The 27,386-nt window shown below is 39.6% G+C and overlaps 2 protein-coding genes across 2 annotated transcripts in view; both read right to left on the minus strand.

Moving 5' to 3' along the window:
• Positions 1 to 7,035, minus strand: part of ADGB (androglobin) — a 139,787-nt gene extending 132,752 nt beyond the window's left edge. Inside the window, exon 1 of the mRNA XM_086625981.1 lies at positions 6,948 to 7,035. Within this exon, the coding sequence (XP_086482107.1) occupies positions 6,948 to 7,035 (88 nt within the window). The remainder of the gene's footprint in view (positions 1 to 6,947) is intronic.
• A 1,919-nt stretch (positions 7,036 to 8,954) lies between these two features.
• RAB32 (RAB32, member RAS oncogene family) lies at positions 8,955 to 27,380 on the minus strand. Its single transcript, XM_009978200.2, has 3 exons — positions 27,152 to 27,380; positions 12,249 to 12,526; positions 8,955 to 9,836 (listed from the first exon to the last, which is right to left on the minus strand). The coding sequence occupies exons 1-3, from the start codon at positions 27,378 to 27,380 to the stop codon at positions 9,687 to 9,689; spliced, it is 657 nt and encodes a 218-aa protein (XP_009976502.2). The 3' UTR covers positions 8,955 to 9,686.
• Positions 27,381 to 27,386: the final 6 nt, after the last annotated feature.

The following is a 27,386-nucleotide window of genomic DNA, read 5'->3' on the forward strand; positions in this document are numbered from 1 at the left end:
GAAGGGAAAAGTCATTAGGGCAGAGACAGCCTTACAGTTTGAAAATGTGAAGTAAATATGCAAGACAATAAAACAAGAATGGTGTGTGTTAGGAACCCATTGAGATGTAGCTAAACAAGTACTATGATAACAGGTGCTGGTCAGTGATGGATGACTGCCATTCTGGTCACCATTCTTCTAAGACATCATTCAAAACACTGGCGCTTTTTTTTTTTTTTCTGCCTTAAACCATCACATTGTCGACTGCTATAGCACATACAAGTCCCTTACAGGAAAACAGCATTTAAGTCCTAAACATTTTGCACTTCTGTGTAGATATAAATACTAGTTGGAGAGAGCAGAAAAACAGTAACTAAGAATAGGAACACTACCAAAGCTCCTCTGAGGGTTTTCAGAGCTCAGATTGCTCAGACTTAACTCTCCTCTGCTTTTACAAAAGGCATAAGGATTCCAGAACAAGACAGGTGAAAGTTTTTGCCTTAAGAGAAGGTCTGAGAGTGTGGTAAAGGGGCAAATCTTAATGTGTACAAATACTTGATAAGGAGACTAAAGATACTCAGATTCTTCTCAGAGGTGCCCAGTGATAGGATTAGAGACAATATGAAAACTTAAATACAGGAATTTCCTCTTAAAAATAAGTTGTCGGTTGTTTGGTTGTTGTTGTTGTTTAATTACAGTGAGGGTAGTCAATCACTGGAACAGGTTTACCAACGGGACCATGGAGTCTTCATCAAACTGGACACAGCTATGAGCAACCTGCTAAAGATCTGAGCAAGGGTGTAGGACTATATCTCCAAAGGCCACTTCTAACCTTACCCACTCTGTGGTTCTGGGAAGTTTTCCACGAAAAAAGGGTTAAAGTGTTAAAGTTAGACATAGAAGCTTCTGTAAGAACAGATGCTGCCTCTTCAAGCATGAGGTTTTCAACAAAGTTAGATAGGAGATGAAAGGGAGGTAGAATGGATTTTGATTTTCTTTTGTGTGGGCTTTGGAGGTTGTGTGGGTTTTTTTTTTTTCATTTATTTTATCAAAGGATAGGAACATTAGGTTCTGAAATTAATTCATTTAGCAGAACAGAAACAAGGGTGCTCTTACTTCCACTACTCTCTTCTGCTTATTTACTAAGGGAAAGAGTAGGTGGGAGTGAGATAAGGAAGGTACAGGTCAGTGGGAAATTGTGAACGAGAGAGGACAGCAGTTGGTTGGCATTTCAGAAACAGCAAGCAGTGAAGGATCAGAAAAAGGGAGACTGTGAGTCGAGACTGGCAGCGCCCGAGAAGAACACCCTGCAGTATGTGATAGAGCCTGGGAGGAGCAGCCTGTACACAGAGGGAGGAACAGTCAGCTGCTGAGGTGACATAGGACAAGGAACTGAACTTGAGCAAAACCGTTCTTGGACAGATGGACCGAAACTCTTCACAAGCAGCTGTATTCTGTTAACTCTTAGATCAGCCTGAGATTAGGAGGCAAAGTGGGGAAATAGAATAGATGAGTAACTTGGGTAAACTGATGAAGTAAGACAAGGCAGAGGATGAAAAATTTCAACTAGCTGAATAACAGAAAATAATCTTCTCCTAAGCACAGGATCTTCTGCCCACTGCCATTTAAAAAATATCTTATGGTACTGTGTCTCATCTGATCTTGCCAGGGACATGCTTTTTCTAGCACTCCAGTCTCCCCTGAATTTGACAAGGTGCTGGAAAGGATTCTGATGAACCTCAGCTGTGTTACTATTTCCACTTATCTTTTGGTTCTCTATTTGCTAGAGCACCTTTTGATCACATTGTCATGATGTAATCTCATTTTCGGGGAAGACAGCTCCAAAATACTAGGTAAAATATTCATCAGCTGTCCAAACCCCATTTAAATATAGCAGTATCATCGAGTGCCATGGAACTGCTCAGGGCACATATTTAACTTGAAGCCAAAGTGTTTTTGTGAACTAGGGAGCACTGCAACTCTGATCCTCTCTCCACTTAAATATTGGGGGAACAGAGCACAGGCAGCCAGAGCAAGCAGCAGAAGAAAATTAAAGTAGCTCAGAGAACTGGGCAGTGCCGTTGCCTTTCTTTCATAAATTTACATTTGATGATTCATAACAAGAGTATCTTTCTGTGTCAAAATGAAAGACTTCCTGGTCTTGATACTGTGTGAAAAGCTCTATCTGAAGTTTGGAGTTTAAGGCAACTGTGGTACTCTAGCTATCGGAATTAAGAAATGGACATACTGACAGAGGAAGTAGTATTACCTCTTAAAAAAATTTCGATTGTAGCCTGAAGGATGGAAGGATATTTCTGTTTTTAAAATGAGCATACACAATCTTAATGCAGTGTAAACTACTGAACCGTAAAGCCTATTAAATCTCTTAGTACATCACTTTACTTTAGTATTTTGTTATTTACAATTAAACATGTAACTTTTTTCAGGAAATTTTAAAAGTTAAGTCATGTCATTCTAAGTTAAGGCATGCTGAAAATCCTTTTTAATACTGATTAACTTCAGTGCAGTTTTAAGTGAGGCTGCAGTTTTGTATACTGGCTAAAAGCAAAAAGTTATACTATTTAAAAAAATAAATCTCTAAATAAAAAATAGTGCAACACACTTTACCTTCTTTAACTTTAGAAACACAAAAGTGACAGAAGTCATTAGAACTTGTGCTATCATACATATGACACACGTGCCATTATGACCATTTGAGTTATAGTAAGTGGCATCTAATTGTGCTTAAACCAATAATCCAGTAAAACAAACGGCATCTCGATGGGCAATCTGACAGAAAACCCTTGCCCCTTAACTACTAAATACTGGAAGGCAGTGAATTTGGATACCTTGAGGCAAAGCACAGTAGAAAACAACAATTCTTTAAGTTTCAAAGAAAGTAGTTTCCTGTGTGGTGGGGTGACCTTGGCTGGATGCCAGGTGCCACCAAAGCTGCCCTATCACTCCCCTCCTCAGCTGGGCAAGGCAGAGAAAATGGAATGAAAGGCTCATGGGTTGAGGTAAGGACAGGGAGAGATCACTCATCAATTACCATCATGGACAAAACAGACTCAACTTGGGAAAAATTAATTTATTACCAATCAAATCAAGAGTAGGATAATGAGAAATAAAGCCAAATCTTAAACACCTTCCCCTCATCCCTCTCCTCTTCACAGGCTTAACTCTACTCCCAATTTCTCTGCCTCCTCCCCTAAAGTGGCACAGGGGGACAGGGAATAGGAGTTGCGGTCAGTTAATCACATGTTGTTTCTGCTACTCCTTCCTCCTCAGTTGGAGGACTCCCCACACTTCCCCTGCTCCAGCGTGGCACCCCTCTCACAGGAGAGTGTCCTCCACAAACTTCTGCAATGTGAGTCCTTCCCACAGGCTGCAGTTCTTCACCAACTGCTCTAGCATGGGTCCTTTCCATGGGGTGCAGACCTTCAGGAAAAGACTGCTACAGTGTGGGTCCCCCATGGGCCCACAAATCCTGCCAGAAAACCTGCTCCAGCATGGGCTCCTCTCCACAAAGCCACAGGTCCTACCAGGAGCCTGCTCCAGCACAGGTTCCCATGGGGTCACAGCCTCCCTTAGGCACCCACCTGCTTTGATGTGGGGCTCCCACAGGCTGCAGGTCAATCTCTGCTCCACTGTGGACCTCTATGGACTGCAGGGGGACAGCCTGCCTCACCATAGTGGTCATCATAGGCTGCAAGGGAATCTCTGCTCCAGCACCTGGAGCACCTTCTCCCCATCCTTCTTCACTGACCTTGGTGTCTGCAGGGTTATTTCTCACATATTCTCACTTCTCTCTCTGCTGCTGCTTCCACAGCAGTTTTTTTCCCCTTGTTAAATATGTTATCACAGAAGCACTACTCACCTTCACTGATGGGCTCAGCCTTGGCCAACAGCAGGTCTGTCTTGACTCTGGCTGGTATTGGCTCTGTCAGACATAGGGGAAGCTTCCAGCAGCTTCTCACAGAAGCCACCCCTGAAGCCCCCACACTAGCAAAACCTTGTCACACATACACAATACAGCCTGTACGTACATCTGCAAAGCATTAGCACTTCAATCAGCCAGATGCTGTCCAGGGAAAAGAGACTAGAAGTAACCTTTATGCACCATACAAGTATTTCAATGTTGTACTGTACTGAATAAATACTGACAAAGTATAAAATCATGTTTGAGGCATAGTAATTTAAAGTTAATACTGAATGTACCTTGGTTGGGCAGACATTTTGCTACATCAATGCTGGAATAGCTCTGTCAATTAAAGTTTTAACTCATATACTCATTATAACCAAAGATGCTTGGACATATGAACAATGGAAACAGATAATACGGCCCAAGTACTGTACTACTTCAATATCACAGTTTACAGGACACTTTTGAAATACAAAAGTTAAAGAACAAACCCATCTGAATGTGAGAGGTTGAAAGTCCATTATTCTTGATGGATACTACATACTACTTTGCTACAGAGGTGTAAAGGGCAGGGGAGTTTGGAAACAGAGTTAGCAGAATGCCCATGCTATCTTCAACATTTAAGGAGCCATGAGCCTTCCAATAGCACTAATAATTATTAGCATAACTTAAACTTTCAGAAGGGCCACAATAATAAACAAGTTGAAAGTTCCTAAGTTCCAAAAAAAATGATGAGGGAAAACAGAAGCCTGTATGTATGTTTCCTGCCCATGGCAGGGGGGTTGGAACTAGATGATCTTTGAGGTCCCTTCCAACCCTAACCGTTCTATGATTCTATGTTTTATCAAATGGCTGAACACTTTGTTTCATTTCCTAGAACACGTAAAAGATTTAATATTAAGGGATTCTAACTCCACATGACATGTAGTAGCTACCTTTTACTCCCAGTTACATGTTAAGGGTAATAAGAGCAGGAATCCTGCATATTTTAATTTCATTTAGAGTTCAGGCCAAATGATTTACCCAGTGATAAAAAGATGCAAGATCACTATACTTATCTCTTATCTTTGCAAAAGGATGAAGGAACCAATACTGAGATCCTCGCCCTTTACTTCCCAGCACTTCCCAAGCCAAAGCTATTCAAAACACCATTCTCTACTTAAAAAAAGGGAAGTTTTTCTTAAAATACTTGAGGCAGGAAGCATTTTGTATGTACACAGACTGAAATGATAAAATAACTCTCTAGTAGAATTTATTCATACAAGTATGTAAGCCACATAGGATGTCTAAGCTAGAAATTTTCACTGAATTAACATCATTTTAGACGGTGACAAGAGTCCATAATCATGTGTTTAAAACTACAGCGAGTACTTTTTTCCCCCGTTTCAGACACACATCGAAACAGAGAAATGAGCTTACAAGCAGCTTTACATGTACAATATAGGCACAATTTCTTTCAAATAATCTTTACTACATAGATCTGAATCTGGTATGTTCCTTGTTTTCAATATTATTCTGCTGCAAGACAAAGAACTCTGAAGTGTCCTTTTGCATACTGCCAAATGAATGATGTATTTCAATTCAGAATCATTATTTATCTCACTGGCATATTTCACTAATATATTTTTGACTCCTGAAAGTGTGCTGCTACCCCCATTTCTTAAATTCTTTAACAATTCATTATATGAAGGACAAAGGCATGCACACACTAAGAGAAATGTGTTTCTGTACAAAGTAAGGTGTTCTGCAAAGGGGAGACAGAGGTAGCCAGTTCTGTTTTGAAAACAAGGTCACTAGCAAGATGTTAAGACTAGAAAGATAAGGGAGCAGTTTTCAAGAGCAAAATGTTTGATCATTCAACACTATAGTTTTGCTGCACATACTTCTAACTATTTCCTCATACCACCATATATCAAATGGTTACTCAGGCACTGAGTCTGTAAGAATGACTCAAACTATTTTCCAGCAATTAATCACTACAGATGAACAAGTATCTGTTCCACTTGAGGCTGAATGCTATTAAAACTCAATACATCTGACAAAGTTTAAACTAACAAAACTCTGGAGCTTGGAATAGCTCATACTTTTCTACTACTGCAGTTAAGATACACCTAGAAAATCCCATACTGAAAGATCACTAATCACTAACTCCTTTCTAGTTTTCTCAGCAATTGTAGTGCCTCATTAAGCTTTTTAAACAAACAGAGGCTGACTTTGCATTAGCTGCACAGACATACTGCACAGCTACAACCTAGGAAGACAATATGCAATCTCTAGCCTTTATGAAATCAGTTGATGGAAACATGCCAGGAAAGACATTTTGCTGAGGCACTGATTCAGATTTTTACTCAAACCATTCCTGAAATAAGGACTAGAAAGTCAGGTACTTGCTCATTTAAGATTGACATATTTCAGATTGCAAGAGATAATGAAATAAAATAGCACAGGCCCTCCTCTGTTCATCTGATGGAGATGAATCATCACTTTACTATATATCTTGTACATGTAAAACAAATTATGTTTGACACTTTGCTCACTTATTAATCTGAAGTTAAATTGGGTCTGTCTGAACTTCCATATATCTTTCCAGATCGAAGCTCTTGGGTTAATTGGGACAGGGCTTCAGGACTAGTTTAACTGACCTAAACACTTCTCCACAAACTACAGTATCATTCTCCTCTATCAGGGAGATGCTCCCATTCTCTTCCTCAGACTAGAATGCCAGCCTGTTCTTATAGTTTTCACTTTCAAGCTGTATCAGATTTCCTGTTCCACCCACTAGTTTCAAAAACAGTAATGCTCCCTCCAAGGAACAGGAGTGAAAACGTAGTTTGTAGCATGAAGGAAGACAAGCCATCTATTAAAGCTCCAACTTCTTTTCCCCTGAAAGGTTAAAAAAAAGAGACTCTCATGCAGGTAGAAGTCAAATTGGTTTTTATACTACTAGACTTAGGAAATGTCAGTCTGCTCTGCAATACAATCTACGCAGTCCCTTTAAACCTTTAGGTTTTCATTGTTGGAGATGGTAGTTCCTGAACCTCACCCTGCCTCAGCTTCTTCACTGAGTGACAACCTGTATCAGAACTAGTATACTCCACCATAAACTTGAGTCCTGGCCTTTCTACACCCATGTAGAGCTTTAGAAGACAACCCATATACAGAATAAGGAAAGTGCTTATACATAGCAGCAGTAGCTCTTCAAGCAGAAATTTAGACATTCTTGAAACTAATCTGCATAGGATTACACTGTCACTGGCAGGATCAAGATGAGATTCATACATTCAAGTAGAGTCATAAAGCTTCAGAGTTTGGTTTTCATTCTGCTGTTGAATCTGAAAACTGATAACATGAAAAAGCACAATAGCTGTTTGGGGAAAAAACAGTCTACCTCCATTGGCAGTTTCCCCAGTAAAGTAGATATTTAAGGTATTAGCATTTGAATGTAGTCCAACCTTCTATGCCATACTAGACAGGCTCAACAATTGGCCTTTTTTTGCCCATTAGTGACAAACCTCATTATATTGCATAAGCTCAATAAATTTACAGTTGAAGCCAAGTGAATACGAAACTGCATCTTGTTTGACTGGTCATCAAGACTTACCATGTTTCAGTCAAGATGCATCAAACAAACAGGCTCTGCACACATTCCACTGGTTAGTTACTGAACTTGTGCAGCTATAATTAAAGTTTAGAGAAAGACAATACACTGGAGATTAAGTGTCTTATTAAAATTGAGTTTACAGTCTAAATGGAGTTGTTCTGCAAGTGACTGAATAGGAAGATTATGTAGTTCCAGGTTACCTAGAAAAATTAATAACTCAAGCAAGCTAGCACATAAGGAACATGCATGGAGCGCAACTTCTTTTCTGAGACGCTACAGGCTTTCAAAAAAATTTTAAAGTAGCAATCAAGCTGTAAGTGTCCAATAAATCTTCACAAGCCCAATGGACACATTCTTTACATTGTTGCATGGTAAGAGGATGAGACCATGGACATCAGTTGAAGTTAGAAAAGTTCAGACTAAACTCTCCGGGGACAGTCAAGCATTGAAACAGCTTTCCCAGGGCCATACAGTTTAAGATCAGACCACATGAAAGCCTAAGCACACTAGTATGACCTTGCTTGCAGAAGGATGTTGGCTTTGAAGACTTTCTAAGAACTCTTTCATCTGAGTTATCTTATGATCCTAAACTAGTTAAACCTGGTTTTAGCTTATGCAAAGCCTTACAGTGGTAATTTAAAATAAGCCTTTAACATAGCAGCTACGAGCAGATAAAGTAATTTTCAAATGTCAATAAAAGTATTTATATATAGGGTGGGACACGTTACGTGAAGATTCATGTTCTCAAAAACATACACCAACAACATACATAAGATGCCCAAATATATTTATTTGTCTCTTAAAAAGTACGTTACTCTTTAGGAAAAAAAGACAGTCTGGAAAATCTCATGAAGTATATCCAATCTGGCACATACTTCATGATGTTTACTTAAACGTCAGTGCCATCAGACCAAGCAAGATAAGACTTCTGAAGTCAGTAGCCATGAGGTACCAGGACAGAAAAAAATCCTTAAAATAAAGAGGAGCTTCAAAACCTTTCAGCCAGACAGAGCCAGAGTTCCAGAATGTATTCAAGAATTGTGAAATCTCTCTAATCCTTTGATCTTCATTTGCTGCCAAAACTACGTATAAGTTATAACAAGGAAACATAAGCATCTCAGTATACAGAGTTACAAATTGGTAAGCCAGTTCATCAATAGTCAGAAGCGAACTGTAGCACTGTTCTAAAATTAAAAAAAGATAGAGCTTGGTGGTTTTTTTTATAGGCTAGCAAGAACAAGTTAAGCTATTTCCTTCAAGATCTCTCCTCCTTCAGAACCATCTCAAGACAGAAGGAAAAAGAAGCAAGTTCATTATCACAGAGCAATAAGATACTCACTTTTTGCGTGCTTGGTAAAGTTTTCAGTGTTAGTGCTTGAAAAAGTTACTGTATGTTTATTTCTGGATGTGCATATGGGTGAGGTTACCATAGCTATGTGACAGGAGTACAACTTTCATTAATGTGTTTCGTATGTAAAGTATTAGCTGAAAAATATTCTGCTTTAAATGGCTGGAGATGCATTTTTGTTAGTATCTCTATAATCATGTCTTTCCCCTGTTAAGTACAGTCATTTACCCATCTTGTTCTTACTCGGTGGTAAAGGCCATCTACTTCACCCAGTCCTAGTGAACACACTAAGAAAGATACTTCCATTTGTCATTGGCCCCTTCAAGATTTCCGGGATGTCTTGATCCAGGAGAACTATCAATGAGACAGATCCTCATGGTGGGAGATAATAAATAGGGACAAGTGTGTAGGTGAGAAGGCTAAAGTGGGACATTACTGGTGGCAAAGGAAAAGTTTACTTTAAAGGTGAAAGTGTCTATTCAGCTAAAACCATGACAAGTGAGTCCTATTTGGAATGTAGCATATGTCCTAGAAGGAAACTAGACACTGAATGTTGTGTTTGTTCCTTTTTAGGAGTGTAAACACTACCTTATGTTCTCAAGTAAGACAACACTAATCAGACTTAGATGCAGCCACTCAAGCAAGTAGAGTGATAACTCACAAGATACTCAGTTTCATACTAAACAATAATATGTAAACACCCACAAGAATCACCTATTCTGATAACACCAGACATGCCATATGGATTGTCACAATGCAGCACCATAGCAGCAGTTTGATTTAAGGAACAGTCTTGCTGCTCATCCCATCACTTTTACTGAACAGTGGTAGCATTAGCAGCACTGTGATTTACTCTCTGCTTTCAATGGGTCTAGGTCCAGTTTTGGTTTCCCCACATCATTCTCTTCATTAGGAAAGGTTTTGAAGTTGGCAAGGATGTTTTCCACCAAGAATCGAGCAGCTTCATCTATGTTGATGTTGTCCTAAAAACATTCAAAGCAAAGTAGTCAGTGATTTTTGTGAAATAGTCACACATTCCCACTAGAAGCTGACCAAATACAAAAACCTCTTCCACAGTCTCATCAGCATGACAAACAGCTCAGATGCATCAGGTCATTGCTCATACTATTGCTTTTTGAAAAAAGTTACCAGAAAGGTTTGAGACAAAGTTATTCACCCATATTACAGATACAATACTTCAACTCTAGCATGCAGCAGTCAGGGGATAAACGTCCTCCCCATTTGGAAAACTCAAACACCTAAGTGAATTTCTGCATCAGGAAACATAATAGGCTGTTCATAATAGTGTTCTATATTTGGGGGCCTTTTTCTACTTCTGCTGCAGTTTGGATGCACTTATTTACGTACAAGGACCTTTTCTAGCAGCCTCAGAACCCCAGCTAAATCTGGGTGCCTCATTTAGCCACTCTACATTTTCCTGTGCACGCTTTGAAAAGTATTCTCACATACACTCTAACGAAGGTGTGCATGCAGGATATCTAGAGATCTATTTCATCAAGGTATCTCAGCTACTGAGGTGCCAAGCTGGCCAGTGCCAAGGGGCCTTTGGCCACAGCTTTGACTCAGCTGGGCCACCTGTTAGCTCACCATAGGGCTGCCATGTTTGGAATTGCTGCTCTTTGGTTCCAAGGGAAATACCACCCCAGTGCATTCTTCTGTCTCAATAATTGTAGATCTGAACTCCACACAAGCAAGGTTAGATCATGAAAACATTTGGTCCATCACTACTATACTTTATAAGCTTGTGGCTGTCAATCACAAACTGCTTTTGGCATTTTGCAGATAGGCACTTTTCCCTGTCCAGAATGAAGAAGCATTCTCCTCATTTTAGTGTAAGGATGTTCGTAAGATATTTCTGTGAATATTTATACTATCTGCAGTTCTTTCTCCTTCAATATTCTCCTTACTGCACAGGGAGTGGGACCTATACTTCTGATGACTAGACTGAAGATTCAAGTATCAGTTCCAGCAGAAAGGCAAGAGCAGATTATCAGAATATTTAAGTGGGCAGGAGTTAAAGCCATAAACTGATGTGCGATGCTTAGAAAAACAAGAAAGCTGTCCTGAATTTTTTCTAAGCTATTAAGCAAGTCAATTCATAACTTAACTAGGACTAATATTGTCTGGACTTCCCTCTGCACCAAGAGCCTTGTTTTACATTGTCATATCTTAAATGCCACCTAAAGTGCAAACTGCCACTACACTTTCATGGTAGGCTTTTATATGAAGTTTCTTGCATTTATTTTTAACAGCATGTTGAAGTTCATACATAGCAGTGTTATGGGCAGGTGAAGCTTCAAGGAAGACATAACCCAAAGCAGAATCTTGGTATTCTATATGAACATAAAAAACCTTAAAAATGTGAGGTTTTAGTAACAGATGGGTGGGTTTGATAATTATTTGTTCAAATGATTAGCTAATTTAACTAAGCCCTGTCACTGTGTACCCTTCCTCCTTAAAGTGATCAGGAAGAAGTTTGTTACTTTGTTTCTTATCATATTCCCCTTACAGATTTTTTTTTCCCCTTCAGGAGTTGTCTAAGTATCACTTTGTGCCAGTTCATAAGCAACAGTTATAGGAAGTAGGCAAGCCAAGGGGAAATAAGGACTTCAAGGTTTAGCTAACCATATAAAAGACTTATTAACCAGACCAGTAATTTGGTTTGTCAGCCATATTGTCTTCATCTAGAATAATCTTTCATTTTAAGGATCAGTTGGGTTTTCGGAACTGTGGGATTCCACTTTCAATTAAGTTACTGCAAGCTTATCTGTTCATTGATCAAACATAGGCTAAAACTCTACAATATATGAAGTTACTCAAACTTATCTGTTTGCATAAAGTAGCTATCTATCTCAGTTTAAGTTAATACACAGAACAATTTGTTTTTCTCAAGTTCAGTCTTGACACTGCATAGAAGGCTGCTTTAGTGACATCATCATCTGGGTAGTAATAAGCGAGCAAATAGCTTGTACCCTTCTGGAGTCTTACCACTTCCTATGTGTCACAGTGAAACAGAAGCTGCAATTCAGAAACCTGCACCTAAAGATTACTTGTGTCTTTTTGACAGCTTGATCAGTGTTTAGTAGTACTAATATTTGAAGAACGACACTAATCCTGGCACATGCAAGAAAAAAACCCAAACAACTTAATGAACTCAGTTAATCAAGTTTACCAGTTAGTTTTAAAGTTCCCTGAATTTAAGATGCAGTTTTAATCTTAATCAAATATGCTGTAAGTCTTCCAACTTTTTCTGAATATTGGAGACTTGACTGTCACTTCCTATACTTGATAATTTTCTTCCCCACATGACTATATTCACCCATTCTTATACCTACACTTAGAAGAGTTAAAACGTATTTCCTTTTTACGCTCACCTTGGCAGAGGTTTCAAACCATCCAACAAAGCCACCTTCTCTGCAGAACTGGTCCATTTGAGAGGGATTCTGGCTGCCATCTTTCTTCTGATCACACTTGTTTGCAAGAAGAACAGTAGGGATGGGGTTGCCATCGGGAAGTAGTACTTTACTGTCCAAGTCATGCTTCCATTTTGAAACGGCCTCAAAAGTGGAGCCTCTTGTGACATCAAAGACCACAAAAGCACCAACTGCTTCTTTGTAGTATACTCTGGTCATATTTCCAAAGCGCTCCTGGCCTGAAAGAAAGGACAGTGACAGAGTATATTTATATTTAAGCATGAACGCTAGACAATGTAAATGGACTGCTGTACCAGGTTAGTACAAACGAGTTTGGCATTTAGGTCTAGTCACTTAGTTCACACAACATTGCCTCTTCCATCTTATGTTATCTCAAGGAAACAGCATTATATATATCATACAAGCCAGATGCTAAAAGCAGTTTGCAATCTCAACTATGACTTTGATTTATTTTTTTAAACTTATTTTTTGACTAGTGTTGTTTTAGAAGTAATGCCTAAAAACACTACAAGCACAGTTATATACAAATGATTCTTTCCTCAGAAAACTTCTGCAAGATTTATATCTAAACCTAGTCACTTCAGCTAGAGACTTAGGAGAAATACAGAGACTTTTTCTGGAGGCTGAGTAACAAAGGTTTCTACAAGCTCCACAGCTAACAGCCTTCAAAGCATCTTCTGAAGAAGTCACCTACATTATAGATTTGTCGTTCAGGACAAGCTCAATAGAAGCTAGTTTAACAGTTCTGGCTAAACCTTTATCTTTTAAGTTTAAGACCTTCTCTGGAATAATTTCCAACTGTTGGGAGTTCTACAGCAATCTCAGGATTTGATACAAGATTATCAGAATAGGTAAAGTACATTTATTCACACAAAAAAATGCCAAGAAGAAAACCAATGATCAGTGAGTAGAGTTAGCTAAAGACTTTTCTTAAGTTCAACTATTTTAGTCAGTATACTTGAAATGTAGAATTCAAGTGCCAGTTCAGTTATTCTTCTCTTTGGATGGTCAGACCATCATGCTGTGTTTCTACTGGAGTAGGCATAGCAGTGCTAAGTGCTAGCATGTTGCTTGGGAAGCTCAGGCTACTAATAAAAGCTTTCTACTTTGTTCAGAAGTCTTCATTGGGAAAAGTAGTCCCTGCACTTTATAATTTGACAGCGTATCATCACTTCAGCTTTTAGTGCATATGCAGGTTTAGAATAGACAAAGTAAGAATTTTAATTCGAAACACAGCTGTATTCAAGTCCACCTTTGATTAGTGAGGATAACCCGTTACAAGAATTGTGCGTTTTCATCTTCTCAGAAAGAGCGAGAAATTCATTAGGTGAAAGCACTTGACAAGGGATCCTGTTCAACAGCATGCTTTTCTAGCTCAATTGCCTCATTTTAATGTCAGTACTTCAGTGTACAGATCAGCTCATTCCCTATAGACATTTTCAGAAAAGGTTGACTAAGCAGCTGTTAGAATTGCCTGAAAGCAACAGCAGCTACAATGAAGTTCCAGAGAACTATAAAGCTCTATAAAGAGGACTTTATTTCTGGATGTTCAACTTTAAAGTATGATGCTGCATAAACCAGCATCGCTAGCCAGCCATGCTCAGTTCGGCCAGGGATTTGTTATTCCCTTTCCTGTGTCCAGCAAAATTTTGCTGTAGTCGTTTCACCATGTGCGAGAACAGCGTTGAGCAGTACAGAAAGTGGATCATACCCCTAGAGGGGAAAGGCTAAAAGTGATGAGATGAAACTAGACTTAAAGTCTCCAGTATGTATAATCATGGAAGTAAGAAGACAGGAAAATTACGTGCTTACTACAGCAGTGTGGGAAGGACATCAGCAGATTAATCATTGTGGTAGTTCTAGGACCTTGAGGTAAATCTGACAGTACCACAAAAGTATTCTTTCTCTGTGTTTTAGGAATTCAGGTGTAGATGAGGAGCTAAGCTACAGGGCAGTCATGGGTATTTTGGGGGTATGGAGGTGGCTGCATGCATGCAATGCGAAGTTCCGCATTCTCTAACCACAGCGTTTTCACATCTAAAATGATTCAGCACATATTGTCACCATACTTTCCAGTAACTTCAACAACATGAAGTGAAATACTTGCATAATGTCATGCGTTAGGAACTAATACTGTTCCCCTACAGTAGCATCACAGGAATTAAGTTCAATTTAAAACTGTATCAGAGCTTGGGAACTGTTATTGCTTCCCAGTTTACAATGTAACAGGAGTAAACCATAAGTTGAAAACATGAAAAAAATTATAGCCAGGTAAACCATAAGTTGAAAACATGAAAAAAATTATAGCCAGGTCTGATCTTTGTCCTTTACTTCACTGCAAAAGATAAGTTATCATAAGATTCAGATAGTGCCAACCTTGCTCTCATTTTAAAGACTTTCTACAGCAGTCATTCCCAATGTAAGGAATAAACAAGAGAGTCCTGTTTATCACAGCAGCAGGTCTTGGCATTCTGACAGTTCTTGCTTTTATTTATCAGGAGATACCCTACACTCCTACCATTATTTTTGCTCTTAACTCGTCCTACATGATGGGAATTGAGGCTAGAAAAATAAAGTTAAATGTACAAATGACCGCTGGATATGCATGATACTGTGTCAGAGTTCCTTCTCCCAGGCTATTTACCATAACTAGAAGTCTTAATATGTAGTTTATATGAACTAACAAGCACCTAGATAGGTCATTTTACTTTTCTTGAGTAAAATAGCTTCCCCAGCTATACTTTTTTTTTTGCTGTGAAGTTAAATTTTAGGTCACCTCTGTCAATACCAACAGCATAGCATGAGTTCCCTTATCTTGTAAAAATCTAAGCTTAGTCTGCTCTGAAGCCACACAACTCAAACCAGTTATGTTAGTTGCATTTAAACCCTTAACATCTCATCAGGATTACTGATGGACAACTGAAGAAAGCTGAACTTCTTTCAGATGAGACTAGCAGTTCTGGCATCCTCCAAAAACTGCACCATTAATGAGGAAGAGAAAGATGACCAAAGGTTATACAAGTGTGATAACTGGAAGAATGATGGAACAAATAGTTCCTTTCATTGAAGTAATGTTAGTTCAAGTCATCTTTGACAGGCTAATCAGCTTAATGGGTGGCCAGAGCTCAAAACTTGATGTTAACAAGTTTGGCAGATCAACATCAAATAATGTTAACTAGAGATGTATAGTCTAGACTGAAGTACCCCAAAAGTCAAAGCACATCTAGCTAAAGAGTTTTATTCCAAAGTTGTTTGCTGCTAAATGGAAAACCATTGCAATGAAGTTTTGCGGTTTTTCTCTGGACCCAATAATACGGAGTTGCCAAAAGCCTGATAAATACCACAAAGTCCTCAGTTTATGAATAAAGCCAAGCAACTCTCGCTAATGTTGTCCTTCAGAATGCTGAAACTCAGAGTTGAGCAGTTTAAGTTCAAGAGAAAGAAGGAATATACCACACAAGAAAAATCTAATCTATAAACCAAGCAAAAAAAAACATCCAGCAATGCTACAGTAATTAAGAAAGTGATCAAGACACCTAGCGAATCAAATTAAGAGAGCTCAAAATGCATAGAAGTAGCATCCTGCTAGGGTGTTTCAGTTACTCTGCTGTCAACAGGTACTATACACTTCCATGAAGTCAGGCATTACAGAATTCTTATTAAACCATAGTGAATGGTTGCAGTAAGTCAGTTTTTGTCTGGGAATACTTGAACATTCTCTTCCCATTGTGAGAAGGGTTCCAAGATCAACTATTTACCATGACCACTAATAGTCAATTAGTCATGTCAAAATTCAAGAAGGGTCATTAGTGACATTCAGACTAACCCTAAGTTGGGTGCCAACACCATGGCTTCTAGGTCCTCGCCATCAACTACTCTGACCTTATTAGCCACATAGTGTGCAAACAGTGCCACTATTTGGACTTCAGTGCCAAACTTTACAAGTTAGTTGTTTCAGACAATTTCCAGAACCACAAGACATTTGGGGGTTTATTCCTCCTAGGCAGGAAAAAAAACACCCCACAATTCAACAGTAAGTGAAAACCCTTCTTTCCCTCCTGCCAAGGGAAGTCCTAATCTAACATGCACTCTCCTTCCTGCTTCAGTTGTGCTGCTTTACAAGAGATTTAAACCTCCAACTCCCTGAATTTCTAGAGTCAGGCTTTCACATTTAGTAATATCTGAGTGGCAGCTCCTTACTTACAACTTTGTCTCTCAGCAAAGTTCATGTCATTCAGTGGAATAGATTTAAGCTAAAGCACCACCCAAAGTGGCTGGGCATGCAGCCCAATCCTCTGAGTTAAAAATCAGTGTCCCTTTCAAAACTCACCTAGGTCCTTTAAGAGCCGCTGACAAGAGCGGACTACACTCTGGATGCCTGTTGGTCCTACAGCTGCATGTTTGGCACAATACAGCAAATATCCAGAATTGCCCTGAGGATGCATCTCCCAGTTCTCCAGACATCTAATGTACATTTTAGTACTACCTGGGTCAGGTGTGAGCTGACTAGGCTCCTTTTTAGCCAGCTATATCAATATGCTACTGGCAAGCTACCACTGCTGACAGTATTCCCCCCTCTCCCCAAACCAGCACAGCTTGTCCCAGAACTGTCTTACCCAATTAGATTGAATCTGTTATTCAGCAATAAGTAGGTTAACCAAACCACTATCAATATTACAGGACATGCTTAAGTGTGTCTACCTGCTTTTTCACATGGGTAGCAGCCACAGATTGAGAGAGAGCAGACTGACTCTGAGACGGTCAGTGCTAGATGCCTCTCCACTCCTGATTCTTATCTATTTCTATTTATGCTACTAGTGCAAAGTTGCCAAACACTTAAACCACAGACGTGTTGAACTATACTAGCAGCTCTAGTACATATTAGAAACCTGTAATAGAAAGTAAAAGTCAGGCTAGATGTGCCTTTTTTAACCATCATTGTGGAAGTAATGTTTGGTATTTGTGGTTCTGGTGACAAACAAGTCTTCCTGTATTAGACAGTACTGGTAACTGTCTGCAGCTCTTAGTTTCTAGCAGACAAGAGCAGCCTCTGATGATTTTACGTGAATTGTTAGTGTCTTTTCTTACTAAGGGTGGTGCAGGAAAGATAACTGACCACTGGATGGACCTCTTCCCAACAGTAACAGTCCCAAACCTTTCAGAAGGGCAGTCTTCAGGATAACTAGCCAGTTAATCTCTGTTCAACTGACTCCAACTTTATCATAAGAGATGACCTTTGATACTCTGGTTATGTCTATCTTAGACAGCGGCAGAGTGCAGCTAAAGCAGTTCTGTTGAGTGAGACAGGGTCAGAGACCTGACACCCACAGTATACTACATACACAGCATGCATGAGACTTACTCTGTAATCATTGAAAAGTCACTGAAGAATATCAGTTCAGGGGTAGCAGTATTTTAATTGTTTAGATCTCTATGTGAAGTGTTTTCACAACTTCTTAGAAGTCAGTATTACGTTCTGAAATGATAGGAAGTAGTTTGATCTGAAGTTTCATTGCACAACACAGCCAGTTTCTAATCTAACAGTTTGTTAGCCACCCGAATTTTCAAAGTCAGTGTGACTAGTCTTTCCATTCACTGTTTGCTATCATTACACTTTGTTCTAAAGCAGGACAGTCCTGTTCACTACCAGTGAAACAGCAAGAGCACTGAGGTATAAGTGCTCAGAAGTTAGACACCCGATTTCATTCAGGAACACTGACTTCATCTATCATCTTACTAAATGGAAAAATGCACACCATTCTCTTTGAAAGATACGAAGCCTTCCTCAAACAATTGCACAGCTCTCACAGGGAGTTTTATAGCAAGATTGATAAGTTTTCATTGCTGCCTGTAGCCTTGGACTAATCTAATAATTTAAAACTGTCCAAACTGACTTTAACAGGTTACTATGTTGTCTTTGAGAAATTTACAGACAATACTCTGCACTTACAGTTCAACTGGCTTCATCCAGCATCGAATGTATCATATGTAGAAGTATGACAGTCATGTTTATATAAGAAAGTTTCAACTCTTTTGCTTGCATCTTTGATAAACAGGAAATTAACAAGAGAGGAACTCCCTGACTAAGCACTAGATTTTCATCCCCAGAAAAGTAGAGCATTCAGCCAAGCTAAATGATTTCTTTCTAGCTGTCAAATTGCAGAATGTATGGAAAAAACTCTCCTTGCACTGATATTCAGAAAAAGTTGACATAGTCCTATTAGTGCCAGTAACAGCATGAACTGATACTTCCTATCTTGCTTCAACTAGATTTAAACAAGGCATCTACCAGAGTTAAACTTTTTTCATGCCATGCCTGACACCCTTTACTCCATCTCCTTTGGTGCACTACCATGCAGCCAGAGCTGTACTGTGTACTTAACAGCGATGCTGCATGGCACTACAGCATTTCACTGCACACAGGAGAACAATTCTAGAGGCGGATTGTCTCAAGACAATGTTATCATGAGACTAAAAAATGTTAATCTCTAAAGTGTTCAATGTGTCATAGCACATTGTGTGTGATTGGAATTTCATATCAAATAGCTGCCACTTTGGTCTACCCAGTGCTCTAGCCTGGGAGCATTTAAAGAACAAGTTCCCACAAGCTGTTTACAGTGATGCTCAGAGGCTGCTTTTTAATGTATTATTTGAAAAGCTGCTAAAACCCATACCATAAGGAATACTGGTTTGCATTTGCTTCTGATCTAGAAGACACTATTACCGAAAGTGTACTGTGCTTTCACTAGACAGAGTTGAGATATTTATTTCTAAACAAGCTCTATAAACCCCTGAAATCCCATCATTTTTCAAAGTATATTCTTACCACCCTGTCTACCTTTGTTTTATGGTTCCATAGCCAGAGGAGAACTTTGAACACCTAGTGTTCTACCACAGGTAGCTTGAGAAGCAGGTTGTGCTTGGTAGTCCCTGCTTGCTGCTAGTCATGCTAGCTTTAACTCTTGCGAGAATTTCACAAGAGTTATTCCTATGCTTTTGTATGAAAATATAAATAGAAATTCCCCTACCACAAAGCGCTTCCTTCTGACATGGCACATCACCCTGCAGAACATCTGAAGTGAGTATTTGGAGGGAAAAGTTTAGAAGAGACCACAAAGGCAAAGACAACAGCTACCACTGGACTTCAAGGACTGTATTTCCAACAGCTGTGAGATTGAATCCCAGTGTCTGTGCTCACTATTGAAAGGAAGAATCTTATTTTATACAGCATGTTGGACTCTTGTTTTGGAGCCAGGCAGCTAAGACTCCAGCATTTTGTTAGAAGAGTAAAGAAAATAATCTGTTTAGAACAATCCCTTTACGGCACTTGCCAAATCAGATTTTACTTGTTTACATGCACTTCAGTGACACCCTGTCCTGATGTGCATGTCAAGAAAATCAAACTGTTAAGAGACAAAATGGAGATGTAAATAATGTGAAGACATCAAGACTGAAGCTGCAACACTGATGCAAGGAGAGTTAATAAAGGTTGATTTACATTCATGTAAACTCCCTACATTAAGAGAAAAATGTATATTTAGTATTGGATACACCAGTTTGTCTCTGAAGGATGATGCACTTGACTTATCGAATCAGCTTACTTTTTGACTACTTGAGTCACAATTACATAAAGGGTAAGAATTCAGTCAATACTTGCCTCAAAAAAGCTTATGATCAATGTAAGTTAATGGATTTCTGCACAGGTTTCTAGTTTGAATTACAATTTGACCCAAAAAATTAGTTGTGCTGTGTGATATATACTATTTTGCCTCCCGTTTGCTGTATTGCACATAAGAACTTAGGTATCTTGGGTAGCTCCCACATACAGCCATTTGATGAATAATTGTCCATCCTTTATCCTCTGTATCAGAGTGCTTGAGAATTATTTTTATTGTGATCTTGGAGACAGAGTAAAGTTTCTGAGCAACAGCTATATATGATATGAACTGTATCTATTTGAAAATAAGGCTGAAGCTCCATCTATTCCACAGTGATTAGAAGCTCAAGTAGTGAAGTTTCCATTGTTGATAGAAATTAAGAGTATCTACAACATCAATAGAGCAAGCTTTCTTTTAAGCATGTACTAGATCAGGTGGTCTAAGATTACACCTTCAAACCCATTTCTTGTAGGACACCTACAAAAGCCTATGGAGAAATTCTAAGCTTACTTCCAAGACACTCAAAGAATATCTGTCTCAATTTTACCATTTAACTGAAATTTAACTGAACAGTCCTGTCTTACATAATCAAAATTACCGTACTAAACTGCCTTACAACATCAGCTTCAAGACAATAAAAGTTCCCATATTCTCACAGAATTCCATCAGCACACAGGCTTTAATAAGTTTAGTTTAAGATAACATATATGGTACTTTGAGTTGCTATATAACATAATACTAAGCACAAGAACCTTCACCAATATGAATGATTCAGTACCCCACTGGTAAGACAAGGAAATTGTTTCATCAGTAAGACCAATAACTATACCTTGCTTGATAGCATTTCATAAAAAAAATGACTTAAATAGAAGTATTAAAAAAAGGCATGCTGACAGCCAGAGTCCGTATTCAGAGACGTCTGAAGTCTGGAGACACACCAAAAAGAAACAAGTTCAACATGTTCAGCACTTATTTGGATACGTAGCTGTAGAGCTCCAAGCACAGCAAGTCGTTCTGAACTGAAAGCTCATAACTAACTCAGCTGTTCCTAAGGAGTCACAAGAAAGGACACCCACACAAGATTTCCCACAGAGGGGTGGTTTCTAGAGGAAACCTATAGCACACCTTCAGTTCTGTTTCTTGCCTCTACTGCTCTTAAGACAGTGTTCAATATCTTTCAACATCAGCAGGTCTTCTACTTCACCCTCCTCAAACTTCACCTGCTAGTCTTGCATGTTTCCACATGCAATGTGTGTGAACAGGAAACATTCCTAAATCAGTCACAGGTCTTTCAAATCTTTTTCATCAGTCTTAACTTAACACAAAAGACTCTACATCCCTGATGGAGTTTTCTGAACTGCCTCAGCTGTTACCAGAATGATAGTGCCACCACCTCCACATGAAGGCAGCTGCAGCTGGAACCTCCATCACCATACAACCTATGAGATAACCTCAGACTACTTACCAGTTTCTGAAATAAAGCTATAAACTCCCAAGTTCTGCATCCATTTCTGATACAGTTATTCATGTGCACATTCTTCCTTCCTAATTGTGCTCATTAGATACCATTTTAATAGTGAGGAGAAAACACAGGAGCAGGTTACACCTAGATTCTCTAGCCTTCACTCTCTGCTCACTTGTACTAGGCACATAGCTAAGCTATTTCTGCATGGTTTCTTTGCAGGAGTTGCCATTTTAATCCCTACACTGACCTTTAAAGTGTTTTGTGGGTTAAGGACAAGTTCTTACAAGACTATGTTGACTACCTTTAAAGACTACTACCTCCAAGCTTTCCATATTTAGGAAGGACTCCTCTGAAAACCAATTTAAGTAAGTCTCTCTGACACGGAGCTATGTACATCAAGGAAAGGAAGGAAGTTTTCTGGTTGCCCCCTACAGACTTTCAGAGATGCATTAACATCACTTGAGGCTTGCTTTAGACCTTATTTAAAAAAAAAAAAAGAATCAGTCCATAATGCAAAAAACAAGTTAATAACCTGGTACATAGAAGCAACTTGGTAGTCTTTTGACATGTCAGTAGCACAAATGCAGACTGAGAAAAAACAAAATATACACCTGCTTGAAGCTATAAGGCTTTTCCACATGGAAGCACATCATCTCACATACTGGAACAGCCTGCCTGGCTTTGAAACTCAGCCACCAAACCACACAACAGTACACAGCTATGTTCCACAGAAGGTGCGTAACTACCAAGCACTCCACCTTTCCAGGAGACAGATCATATTCCATTGGGGCAGAAAAGTTTGTCAGGTGCGGCATCACTCCTGCTTAACTAAGTTAGAAGGCTTCCATTTTGCCTTCACTGTCTCACTTTGCAAGTGCTCATTTCAGTTTATGTTTTCTTCTCTACTGTGAAGCAAGTTTCAGAATATCCTCCTCGCCTTCCCCCACATCTATTGTTTCCTGCACTCACTTTCCCATTTCTCATGGCTTCCTATAGATGAGAGGAAGTTCCTAAACATGTTAAAAGTTTAATGGCAATTCACATTTCTAAGACTTGTTTGTCTTCACAGAAAAAGACGGGTTATTCTAGCTCTTCAGCTTTGTGTTTGAACAAAACACTCATCTGATTTCTCCATCCTCTTGGGGACTGGTAGATACTTCTAATAAGTTAGAGTTCAGATATTTTCAAGGAGACAGACAAGAGCTTGGTAACAAATTTGCATGCTACAAGTCTTATAATTCAAATCCTGAAAACTTGTGTAGAGCACATGTAGAATACCGAAGTACAATCATTCCTTTTCTGTTTGGCCAATTTCATAGCCATGGTCTTCCAGTTAATGATAAAGAAATTCTAATTAAGTCCTAGAAAAAGGGTGCTATTACATCAAAGTTAATGCAGAATCACTCAGTCAAAGCTTTAAAAACAAATTTGTGTACCAGTTGTCATTAGTGACATTCTTCAGGAGAAGCCAAGCTCAAGTGGTCATCTGTGACTCTCATCACCCCTGCCCTCCAGGGAGTTGCATTCTCGTACAGGCTGATGTGAGTTACAGTGATAGACAATATAATCATAAAGCAGCAACTAATGCTACTCAGTTGCTGGTCTTATTAGATCAGATCAAAAGTTTTTGACACAGAAAGTCCTCACAGTGTTCTTTCAATGATATTTGGCTGAGTTTCATCAATACGCTATGTTCACCTCCTACACTACGTTGCGGTCAGTGCACTATACTTGCTAGAACAGCATGCCTGTCAAGTAGGAATCTCTTGTGTATTGAAATAGACTTTAACAGCACTTCCCTATCATTAAGGTTATTTTGTTTTGTATCTCTTTATCACAATGACTCATTCCTATCTCCTATTTAATTCACCAATTATTTACATCCTTTGATCAAGGGGGTTTAACCTGGTTCTAACACTTTCAGAATTTATCCAGTTAGAGACACTTATCATAACTCCATATGTCAACATAAAAACCAAGAGTAATGCCTAATGGCAGCTAAGGTTTACAAGTTTTGCTCCTGTATGAACATGTAGGTAATCTGTTCAGCTTCTTTCAGAATACTTCATGCTGCAATCAAGACAACTTGACAGTGACTGATCAGTCTTACACCCAAACTTTTTCACCTCCATTATTCAGGAACCTACAATCTGTGCCCAAAAACTAAAACACCTGAGTATGTCTGGAATATACAAGCCTAGGCACAACAGTACTCTTCCCCCTTCTCTGTTTCACAACCCCTCCTCCCTTTGATTCTGCTGCAGGAATTTGCAGTTCTTCATACCTTACAACAAGAAGGCTATTTTCATCAGAAAAAAAAAGCACAGGCAGTGTGAGATTAATCATTAATGTTTATAAATATGTAAAGGGTGACTGTCATGAGGATGGAGCCAGGCTCTTCTCAGTGGCATCCAATGATAGGACAAGGGGAAATGGATATAAGCTGGAACATAGGAGGTTCTGCTTAAACATGAGGAAGAACTTCTTCCCAGTAAGGGTAACAGAACACTGGAACAGGCTGCCCAGAAAGGTTGTGGAGTCTCCTTCTCTGGAGATGTTCCAAAGCCGCCTGGACGCGTTCTTGTGTGATCTGATCTAGGTGGTCCTGCTCTGGCAGGGGGATTGGACTAGATGATCCTTTGAGGTCCCTTCCAATCTCTAACATTCTGCGATTCTGTAACATTGTCATGCTCTGTTTGATAGAATTATCTAATCACTAAAGAAACTCAGCTAGCATGAGAAATTGAAGTCACTCAGGAACCTGATGCGTTGCAATATACAGCACAACATTCACCATTTTGGCTAGGATTGCACCAGAAGCCAACACAGTATCTGCATTACAATCTGCAGCTGATGAGTGAACTACATGGCTAATTCTTATCATTGATTTAGGTACAGAACCTTAGGTTGCAGCACCTAGCTCTTTGAGGAAAGCTTTTTATGAGGAACTGTTAAGTACAAGCTTTGATCTAGTGAAAAATAACATGCCTTACTATGCTTAAGGGTTAGACTTTAATTCAGAAGGCTTTTTACAAGCATTGAAATCAATTCAGAATGCCAGCACCATCTTGCTTGCAGCGAAGTCACATGTAACTTTACTTACCATAAGATTTAGATCTCTTGAAGAGATCTAAAGCTGCTTGTCTGCACGCACCAGCAGACAAAATTATCTACATGAGCTGTTGAAAGCCAGAAGATGGGCTGATGAGTTAAAAGGGAATGACTATCACATGCTCAAATACTTTGTTACACACTTTAATAAAGCGCTTTAGGGAATAAGTGCTGTGACTGTACAGAAGCCACTTCCAACTTGGTTCTCTAACTAGTAATTTCTATACAAGCCTTTTAACATCCTCAGGCATGTAGAAATATTCCTGAATATAGACATGGACAGCTGCAAAACACATTCCCAGGTCAAGGACTTCAGCAGTTCGAAGACCATGAAGCAACCCTTATGGATACTAAAATCCCTTTCATTTTAATGACGAACACTTAACTGAGACGTTGAATTCTATAGGGAGTCTAAACTGTTACTGTCACACTGGCTAAACTCAGACCAATCAAATATTATTAAGACTAAGATTACTTCTCTTCTTGGTCTTATTTGTCAATTAGGGAAGGAACCCCAACCCCCTAGAAACAGAATAGCCTAAACTGCCAGATTAGACATAAGAGTTTGGAGTGCAAATCACAAAACAGTTGTATTTTCCTTTTTCATTTTTTCTAGGGAAAGACTAGTCACGAGTTTCATACAAAACTATGCACCACATTGTAAAAATATGAAAAATGCTCCCCATTCAGTTTAGTAGGGCACCATTTGTGATAGGTCTGGAAGTGTTTTGACTAGTACATAGACATTTTGGTGACAGAAAAAATTCTATTCTTCAGTCTATCGATAATATTAGTACAAGCCTCCACCAGCTCTTAACTCAGTCTTCACCTAACAGTGTCCAAGACACACTATGAGCAATAACCAAGAGTGAAAAATACTGTCTTCTAGATCTTGAAATTAATGCATGGGTGTACTGATAGGACTTGCCATAACATAAATAGGTTCTGTACAAACTCTGGTACAAGTCACAGCTACGTTTCTGCCTAACCTGTTGAAACAGATTGCTTTGGCAAAGCACACAGCCTAACCCAGTCTCAGAAACCAAGAGCTGAAGAGAAGTTAAACACAAGCATGGCAGCCTGCCAAACCCCAGGATCCTGATAGTCTCCCCTTTTTAATTTTTGGAATCCCAGACTTGCTCAAATACATCTGGAGCATTGTAGCAGCTTGCACCAATACTACCAATTGATTTAAAGAAAGTTAAAACTGATCTGCAAAAGGAACGCATCAGAAGAGAAAGCTTGCCAACGTTTTACTTGCTCTCCAAAACAGCAATTAGAAAACATTTTAGCTTGCCCAACAGGTCAGCAGCAGAAAGATCTGTAGCATGTTCAGCATATGGTAGTAGGAAACAGGCTTTTTAGATTGAGGAATCACATTTGAAGTGTTTTAAGATAACCTTTAGAGCAGAAAGACCAGAAACTGATGTACAGCTGGTCTGTCACAGGGTTACAGCAGCCACGTGTTACGCTTCCTCTTTTCTGAGCTTCCACTTGATGAAGCATAAAGTTCATGGAAACAATAGCTGCCAGTTGTCACCCTAGTATCTTCCAGCAGCGTAAGTTTACACACAAGCATTTGAAATAAAGTCTACTTTTTCATACCCAAGGAGGTATTCTGAACAGGGTGAAGAGGGGTGAAGAGAGCTGCAGGTTAACATCTGGGCTGTACACAAACCCAGAGACACAATACCAACTTGAGACAATTAAGGAGTCGAGGACACAGACTTCTTACAAGACTACAGCAAAACAGAGTTTGTTCTGTGGCATTTAACTCTGCAGCGTAAGCGTCACCATGACAGGAACACAGCTGTAGCCTTTAAGACAGAAGTGTTAAAGAACAGTTTTGAATTGTATCTCGGAAAGGAATGACGTGTAGCTTACACAAGTAAACTGGCATTTTCTGCTTCCGCCTGCTCAAAGTATCTTTTTGATACACAAACCCATGATTTGAACGCAGAACTAAGCATAACACAAGTCCCATTCCATTACTCCACGTTGTAGGGACACAAGTTACTTTTAAGTTAAGTGACTCCAAACATACAAAGTTTGAGCATACTTCTTTTGAGGACAATTTTAGCTATTTGAGTTACCTTTAACCTGTAACGCATGCTTACTAAACAGAACCCACCTAGAAAAGATATTTATTTCCTTTAGAAGTGTTATGGAACCATAACCTAAATGAATTTAAGCAGTGGTCATCACCGAGGCCACAAACGGCCAGGCAAATGAGTTGAGGAGGAGCGGTAGAAACAGGAACCCTCCGGTAGCCCTGCAGCCAGCAAGTAGAGCAGAGCAGCTTTGAGGACTGCTGTAAAAACCCAGGCCAAGCCAAGAGCTTCACTGCATCGGCTAACAGGAGCACACGCAGCCTATAAAAAGTCAAAAGCTTCACCCCCACATCAAGACCTCCCTCTACTTATGCCCTAAATGCAGACGAGAGGGGTTGCAGGTAAAGGGGAAGGAGAAACATAAGAAGACAGACTTCACAGCTGAAATAGGCTTTCCTCCGCAGAGACCGGGCCCTAGGACCCCAGGCAGCCGGGTTCACAGGCCTCTGCCCTCTCGGGGCTCACCCGGCAGACAGACACACACATACCCGCCCTTACCTGCTATATCCCAGAGCTGCAGCCGCACCAAGGTCTTGCTGTCCCAATTGATGACTTTGAGGGCGAAATCCACCCCGATAGTGGCCCGGTAGTGCTGGGAGAAAAGCTGGTGCACGTAGCGCTTGATAATGCTGGTTTTACCAACGCCCAGCTCCCCGATCACCAGCACCTTGAAGAGATGCTCCCGGCACTCCGGGGCGCCGGAGCCCGCTCCTTCCCCGCCGGCCATCCTCGG

This window comes from Tauraco erythrolophus, chromosome 2 (assembly GCF_009769465.1).
Source record: "Tauraco erythrolophus isolate bTauEry1 chromosome 2, bTauEry1.pri, whole genome shotgun sequence".
NCBI lineage: Eukaryota > Metazoa > Chordata > Aves > Musophagiformes > Musophagidae > Tauraco > Tauraco erythrolophus.

Coding starts and splice junctions, on each gene's coding strand:
- RAB32 (XM_009978200.2), bottom strand. CDS start 27,380: ATGGCCGGCGGGGAAGGAGCGGGCTCCGGCGCCCCGGAGTGCCGGGAG. Junction 12,527..27,151: donor GCAGCTCTGGGATATAGCAG/GTAAGGGCGGGT, acceptor CCTTTCTTTCAG/GCCAGGAGCGCTTTGGAAAT. Junction 9,837..12,248: donor GGTTTGAAACCTCTGCCAAG/GTGAGCGTAAAA, acceptor GAATGTTTTTAG/GACAACATCAACATAGATGA.